We start from the raw sequence: 8,664 nt of genomic DNA, 5'->3' as shown, positions 1-8,664 counted from the left end.
TTGCCCCAAAAGGTGCCAGGAAGGCGTTCACAATCTAACATGTGAACTCTGAAGGGAAGATTGCTTCTTTGAAACCCTTGATGGTGAAAGCAAGCATTTTTGCCTCAGGCTTTTTTTTATTACTAGGGGATTTTTTTTTTCCTGCCAGAATGTTGAAGGGAAACCAGCTTTAAAAAAGAGAAGGAAATGAGCAAAGGGTATTTGAAGTACACTTGGTGTGGTTCCAAAACTACCAGAAGTATAGGATTCACATTCCCAAAAGCATTGTAAGGTTTAGATTATCTTAAGTGTTTCAAAGGAATCTTACTCTACAATCCTTTAGCCTGTCCTGCAACTTTCAGTGATTGAAAGCACTACTTTAACTATTTATAACCCAGCGATCTCATTTTGAGATTACTGCTGTTTCATTTGAGTCATCAATTTCCTGAAATCTTCATCAAAGGCTGTCAGAGTTCTACCGTTACTCCAAGTAACCTAGCTGATCCTCCTTCTATTAGTGTCAGGGCTTGGAAAAACACAAAATATACATGGATATACTAAAGGACTGCTGTGCTCACGTTGTCTTGGATTGCAGCTATTGTTGAAAACCTCATGGATTAGCTGGATCACTCTGTAGGTTAGCACCTTAGGCAAATTTCACTTGGGCTTGGTCTGTGGCTTTGTGTCGAAACTCCCAAGAGGGCAACTGCTAATGCTCAAACTTCATCTCAGGAAGGTCTTGCTAACTAGCTAATAGCTTGAGTGAGGCATACTAAATGAAGTACAGTGCTAAACTCTGCAGCGCAGTGATCCTACAGGACTGGAGTCGGAACCAGGGGCGACGCTGCATGAACAGTAAGCCAGAACTGCTTTGTGGTGCTTGCTCAATGTGTGAGCATCTCTTTTTGTAATAAATAACATCTAAATGCCTTTACTGAGCGTCAAATCAGTAGAAGCATGCCACCACTTGTACCCAATAAAATATATTTCAATGTGTAAGCACAACCATTACCTGCACAAACCTACTGTGACACAATCCTACCCTGCATGACTCTCCTGGGTAGGGTTGCCAACACTGTCTGACAGCAATCTGGGAAATCTTTCAAACCTTTTAAAAAGGGTTTTATTATTATTTTTTTTTTTGTAATGTAGTTGTCAATCTATTTAAACCAACTACAAAGGAATGAGATTTTTAAATCTCGGTGTCCTAAGACATCTCCTTGAGTCTCAAGGCCAATCCTTTTGCTGTTGCAGACTAAAAGGACTACAAGTTATTTATAGTGCATGTGCTGTTTTGATTGCAAGTCTAGGCTGCACAATATAGCATGAATGCTGTATTTTGTAGTTTTTTAGCCAGAAACCATTGGCATGCCTTGTGCTGTGCATAGACCCAAAGCATAAAACTGCACTTTGTGCTCGCAAGAATGTTGCTGCAACACTTGCCAGGTGTGGTTGGTATTATATGCTTTATTGGTATTGCAAGCAGTGCAGCAGCAGTGCAGTTAATTCTTCTAGTCTAACATGCATTAGGTGCCCCTGGCTTAGGGTGCCATTTGGAACAGGCCCTGAGTTTCCCAATCTAACCATAAGCAACCACAGACCCTATTGCTTAGGTTCTTAGTGTTCTTGACTGCTTGTCATGTACATTAGAAGCCAGGAGGACTGGATTGGATTACAATGCTCTGGATTTATTTTTCTATAACTTTTATAATAGTATAGTGTTAGTGTGTTTTGCCAATTAGCAACAATTCAAATCAATAGCTGTTATAGCAGATTATCACTGGTTGAGAACACATTTTGAGAACAAAGGTCAACTTCTTAAATATACAAGGCTAGAACCAAGGACAGCTTAACTCACAGAATTGGATTGATCCCAAACAGTTCTTTGCCAACAAGAGGAAACGATACAATAGGATTAAGTGAACAATTGGATAAGGCTTTACATCGTATGCCCAAACCGAATTCTGAGAGCAAAGTGGTCTGATCATGCCTATGGGGTGTGGGAATCTGGAGTATGAGTAGTTGCCCCAGAAAGACTGTGAACCAAAGGTAATGGACTCTGGAACACAGGATGTAATAGTGAAAGACTCGCATAAAGATTGCTACTAAGTTCCGCCATAGGTGACTTGTTAAATACTTGACTGTCAAGGCACCCTAAATTACCAGATTACTCTTTGTCTACAATTAACTTTTAACAATGGGTACTTGACTGAATCTACTGAAAGACTGTGCTCATGTACCACTGTACCCCTTTGGTATGAAGAAAAGTTAATCGGTGAAATCAGGTGCTGTTGTACAGAGGTTGGCTAGTACACTGTCATGTACCAATGGCTTTAAGTAATGTCACACTGTTTCCATTCTCAACAAACATATACATTTGTAAACACAAAGCTTAGAGGAATATGGTATATTTGTGTTAGTTAAGCTATCTTTACCTTTCATTTTAGAGATTTTATTCACTGCAAACTTATGTAATTGTTTTTAAGGCACTCGCTACCAAAACATTTTGTCTCTGGTTGTCCTTTCTAGATCATAAAATAAGTACACTTCACATGAGTGTGTAACTGTATAACACAAGAATTCTTCTGGTCGTGTTTCAGGATCCATTAAATAAAAGCACAGAAAAAAACAGAACAGAACATTGGCAATCTTGTAGTAAAAAACTTGTGGCCAGAATTCACAAAGCAGTCCAAGCGCAAAGCAAGTATTGCCTTAACTCTAAACCATGGTGTTGACAAACATAGGCTGTGGTTTTGGACACAGATTGCTGTATAACTACATTCCTATCTGCTGATGTCCATAAATCCCAAGGATACTGCACACATGGTGAGTTTAGCATGATGGCACAAAGCTGTTCCATAGCCCAGAAAACATTTTCCAATGAAGGCCAGATAAGAATGTCCTAAAATCACTAAAGAGCATGTTTAGTTACAAATCCAAAAGTTAGTATACTTGAGAAATGCTTTGGGTACACTACCCATACACATGCTGTGCAGGATAAAGTTTGAGGAAAATTGAGATGGCTAACTTGTGCTCAAATGGCTACTGGTGGCTGACCACAATACTAACAGAATGGTAGTGCTGGTACATCTCGCCAGCTAATTGGTGACTTATAAATTGTCAATTAGTAACTTTTTAAAATATCAATACCAGATGGCAAAAGTCACACTGAGCGGAAGTGCTAGACCACTGTAGTAATAATTTATGTTGGACTATTTGATTACAAGAACTCATATTCTGCTCATAACCTGTTCTTACCCTGGGGACATGGGTATACTTGTCTATATTTGTAGACAATGTCCCCTGATTGAAACGTTCCCCTAAAATAAACTTTATTATTGGTTGTTGACTTTGGGAGGGGGCACTTGTCATGACTATCGCTAGCCTGGCCTACACGGCCCTCCAAGGGCACTGCTGCTGCAGTAGGATAACATGTTGAAATATATGTGCTGCTTTGATTATGGACCACAACAGCTTTATCTGTATAACATGAATGCACAATGCAACATGTTGCATTTCGTAGTATTATATAGCTAGAACCACTAGCATCCAGCTTGCAGCAAGTGGCAAAAAACAGACATGAAACCACCCTTCTTGTGCCTGCTTGCTGCGTGTCCACCACAAACCGCAACACTGATTAACACAGGAGTCTTTTTCAAAGTGCGGTGCAGGATCGGCATGGTTGCTACCTGTGGTCTGAATTAAGTTTTAAGCCTTTTTTGGCAACCAATCAATTTAACGAACATCGGAAACCCCGTGACCCTATCTGTTTGATGAGGAAAAAATTGGGTGATGGCCCCATTTACGCTTTGCATTAACATGGGGGTTCCAATTCTCACTGAGGGTGGTCAGGGTGCATATGACCACAATTTGTAGTGTAAACACATGGAAATGTCAGGTCTTGCTGTCCACTCCGGATCCCATCACTCAAGACAAATGCTAATATCAAGTGTGGACAGGGCCTATAGTAGGTAAAGCCTGGGATTCAAGTACTTTGTACATGAACAATTGAACGATAGAGTACGTAGGCTATGCATTTTGTTTAGCTCTCTAGGAGCCAGTCCAGTAGACCCAAGCCTCAGAACTAAAACAAAGACGGGACTGTTATGCTCTGGGTTGAAACAAACCTTGAAGCAGGCAACTGGTAGCCTTGCTCTTTAAATCTTCTTAAACCGGTCCTCAGTGACCCCCAGACAGTCCAGATTTTTGTTTCAACATAACTTGAAACAGAGAAATAAAACAAAATGGTGGACTTTCCAGGGGTCCCTGTGGACCAGTCTGAGAACTGCTGATCTAAAACTACTACACTCTGGACTGCACTGTTTCAAATGATCTGTGCTTTTTTTGCAACACTATGACTAAACCAAATGCTGCACCAAAAAGGACTCTTTATTGGAGAGTTGTTTCTGAGTGACAGTTATAGTGTTAGAATTTTTTTGGTCTTTTGGATGTGCAAGAAAACCTGTTGAAAAAGACAAACGAAGGACTGTTCAGACCAGAGGTGGGGAACTGAGGGCCAGAGTCTAGCACAAATTGGCGATATCCCTGCTCTAGCACATCAAGTAACCAGGCAATTAACGGATAAGTTGAACCAGCTGTGCTTGAGCAAGAAAATCGCCAAACTACAGGAATCTGGCCCATCAGGACCACAGTTCTGGTTTAGAATGTTGATTTACAGGCAATCTGTGTTGGGAAGCATGGAAGCTCAAAACTAAATAAGAGTTGTGACACAGCTTAAGATGTATGTGTAGGTAAACAAAACATATAAAACAAAAAAGACAGCAGTTTCATATCATGCATAGCGTTTTTTTCAAGATTTTTTTTTACTGAAAACTTGTTTTTTATTGATGTTCAGACATCACAGCACTTATTTGTATGACCCCTGTACCCTCAAACATCAAATACTAACAGCCCCAGACAAATCCATGCAAAGTAGACCAACACTCACATACTCCGAAGTTATAAAATCTCACTCACCATTCAATGCTATGTGCCTAAATCTAGTTCCCACTAGGGGTGCAACTTCAAATCGATCAAGATAAACCCAGATAAGACTTGCTGAAGTCAAGGTCAGTAACTGGGCTTGCCTCGAAATATGGTTTATTATGTCAATTATGCTCTCTGATGCCATCGACTGGAAATACACTCGGAAGGCAGTTATGAGATGTTCTAAGACTCTGTACAGTACAATATTTGCCTGTTCCACAGTTAATGAGCAAAAAGGGAAATACAAAGATGACAAAATTTGACAGTCAACAATTTGCATAATGAGAAATAATGACTTAAAACACCTTGAGGTACCTATTAGAGCATTCTTGAAGATTCCACACGACATCTTAGCAATATGCTATTATTCAAGAGGAGAAAGTACAGGAAGGCATGTCAACCTGGTGCTATTACAAATCAAGAAACAAATTCAGCAGTAGAAAAAAATGTACATACATAAAAAAATCGGATAAGATCAGGTAGTGCTCGATTTGCTCTCACAATTCAACATATGGAATGCATTTGTCTTCACTGACATTGTATTACTATCAGATCCCTGGTATCATATCCGATTAGACATTTTTTCAACCATGTGCACTTTGATGTTGAAGGAACTTCTGCAGGTCCGAGAATGTCTGGGTACATTCAGTGCATTCATACAACACATCTGTTGCTGTATTCTCTTTTGACTTTACTTCTGACTCACTCCTTTCAAAACCTAAATCTTCATCTTCATTTTCTAAATAATCTGTATGAGCCTCTGGAGTTGGAGATCCTTCCTTACCACTTTTCTCAGATCCTTCCTTATCATGATTCTCTAGGTGGCGATCAAGAGCAGAGCGGAAAGTAAAGCGACATGGACAACGAGGACAGCTTAGCAGTACTCGGGAAGGGTCTCTTCTGTGATAACGCACATGTCGCTGATATACACTCAGCAGCCCAAAAACTCTACCACATTCTTTGCATTTGTAGGTCATCCGTGGCTTGACAGGAGACACCTCTTGAGTATCTTGTGACTTCTCCGTATCTGTTGGCTTTGGTGACTGCTGGTCTTCATTTTCCTGATTCTCATGATCATCAGAATCGTTGCTTGTCTGCCTTTTTGATAACTCTTGCATACCATTTTCATCTTCGCCGTCCAAAAGTTCACTTTCAACTTTGACCTTTACATCTGAACTATGATACATAGCAACATGCCTTGTGACATCGCATCTTTGTGGAAAGTGTCTGCCACAATAAACACATGTATGAAGAGTACCCTTATGGTAACGCATGTGGCGAGATAGACTGCTAGAGTGAACAAATACACGATGGCATTGTTTGCAAGGGAACACTTTAGAGTTGAGACTTCTGTTAGCACCTCCTCTAGGTCTACCTCTCATTCTTGACCTCAACGGATCCATGCGTTGCATTTGGTGCTTTGAAACCATTTGACGCATTATACCAAAATAGTTAACAGGCTGTCGTTTAATCTGAGACGCTGATTCAGAAGAGTCCTCATCACGCTCCTCATCTGGATGTTCCGAAGCATGATGTGCTTTCAAATCTGACAAGGAATTGAAACGTCCCCCGCACAAGCCACAGCGATATGAGCGATCAACAGAATCATCAGCAGAGGGCAAGACATTTTTCTTATGGCTACTTTCCTCCTGGTCCTGCAAGTTCTCTTTTTGTTTGGCATCAGTAGTTGATTTGTTCACATGAGAATGATTAATTAGATGGCTCTGCAAGTCGGACAACCAAAAGAAACGCAAGCCGCAAATCTTGCAAGGGTAAGATTTATCCATACCATTTTCACGGTCGTCTTCAAATTTACTTGAACTCTTGGATCCAAGAGACTTGTGCCATTCTTTTTGGTGCAAGAACAAAGTCTCTTGTTTTAAGAATCGTTTTCCGCAGTGTCCACAGCTGTAAAAACGTTCATGATCATGGCTCTGAAGGTGGCCCCGAAGACTCTCTCGATCATAAAAAACCTTGCAGCATAGGGTACATTTGAAACCTTGCTCAAGGGGGCGGTATCGCTGATGCTGCTGTAAACTTCTCTGGCTCCTGAACACTTGACCACATCTTTCACATCTACACTGAGTATGCTCCCTTTCTGTCATTTTGTTTGAAGGCAACGATTCTTGAAAAGGTGTCTGATTCCATGATGAGTTTGATGTGGGTTTTCCAAATAAGAATGAGAAGTTAGATACTGCAGATTTATCAACTACTGTAAGTGTTCCATTTTCATGGAGGGCAAATTCGATGGGTGTATCACAACCCTTAACGCCACTTTCATCATTTGAAGATAAAGGGTCAATGGGTCCATGAATAGCCATGTGATTGATCAGTTTTGGATACTGACCAAATCCTTCACCACATTCTGTGCAGATAAAATCATCCCCAGTTGAGGGTTGGGAAGAAAAATCAAGTAAAGGGTACGCCATGTCCACTGACCAAAAGCTTGCTCAGAATGCAAATTGAATTTCTAACTAGGAAACTGATAGATAGACTACTACACTAGAGGATAATTAAATAAAATCAGGTGAGGGGAAAAACATTGATTATGGGAAATACTGCAGCAAGTGATTTCCTCCTGAATGCAAAATTTGACAAACATAATTTGTACATATGCAAATCCTTTCAACATCTAACCCTTTCATTTGATTCTTTGTAAAATAATCTGTTCCATGATTATTTTCAGTTGCCAGAGGTTCTTCTCTTTGTCAACTCAATCCACTAAAATGAAACTGGGAAGAAAGCATGTCAAGTGTCTTTAATCCCCGAAGTGCAGATGAAAAAGATGGAATCTGTGCATAAAATAATGGACCCAAACCATACAAGGTAGGGCCTCCTTTCTCCAGCTTCTTGTCTTCAGTTACAATGTCAGCATCTAAAAATAGAAGAAGAGGAAAATGAGATGTATGTAATGACCTGCATGCAGAAAACATTTACAAAAATTTTAAATCTTTTCTTGGATAAACCTTTAATTAAAATATCATTGTCAAAGGAATTTCTGTATCATTTCTCTTAAGACAGACTGCAAGATTATTCAAAGGCAAAGAAAATTTTCACATTACAGAAATATCTTACACATCTCACCTTCACATCTACCAATACTGAGAACTACTTTCTGCAAAAGAATGTTACATGCCCAAGAGTGTCAACAGCAACTCAAGACAATCAGCTGTTTCACCACACCTCTCTCCTCATTGTACATGCATAGGTAGCCAAAATCAAGTGTGTACTCTGGAGTTTGAGGATGCAGCCTGCAAGCTAAGTTTGCACTAGTGCTAAATAGTAGAATGGTGCTAGCACTGCATTAGCTAGCAGGCTTAGTGCTGCATTAGCTAGCAGCACCACACACCACAGTACAGGTCCAATTTTTGCTAACCAATGCTGCACTAACATATGTTTAGAGAATAAAGACTCAAATCTGAGAACAAATGTCCATGGTCAGCACAGAAAAGCATGATATGGCCATGAGAAATGTCTAGCTCATCGGTGGAAAATGGACTATTAACCGCTTATAAATACAGCAACTGTGTTCTTGCTGATTTTCAAGTAACACACATTTAGAAAATAAAGGCATATAGTTGAGTGACTGGTGTTAGAGTGACAGTTCGTACACATTTTGTGGGATATAGCTATAAGTTGACTCTGAGCCTCTGTCATGCATAGTTTTTCTTAGATATTCAGTGGTTTCTGATTTAGCAG

The 8,664-nt window shown here is 40.0% G+C and overlaps 1 protein-coding gene across 1 annotated transcript in view; it reads right to left on the bottom strand.

Annotated features, from left to right (window-relative positions):
- Positions 1–1,456: 1,456 nt before the first annotated feature.
- si:dkeyp-84f3.5 (uncharacterized protein LOC334144 homolog) overlaps positions 1,457–8,664 on the bottom strand; it is a 30,374-nt gene continuing 23,166 nt past the window's right edge. Inside the window, exon 3 of the mRNA XM_036593599.1 lies at positions 1,457–7,840. Coding sequence (XP_036449492.1) covers positions 5,550–7,394 — 1,845 coding nt within the window. The 5' untranslated portion in view covers positions 7,395–7,840 and the 3' untranslated portion in view covers positions 1,457–5,549. The remainder of the gene's footprint in view (positions 7,841–8,664) is intronic.

This window comes from Colossoma macropomum, unplaced genomic scaffold (genome assembly GCF_904425465.1).
Source record: "Colossoma macropomum unplaced genomic scaffold, Colossoma_macropomum, whole genome shotgun sequence".
NCBI classification, from domain to species: Eukaryota; Metazoa; Chordata; class Actinopteri; order Characiformes; family Serrasalmidae; genus Colossoma; species Colossoma macropomum.
This window is presented reverse-complemented; position numbering and strand designations above follow the sequence as displayed.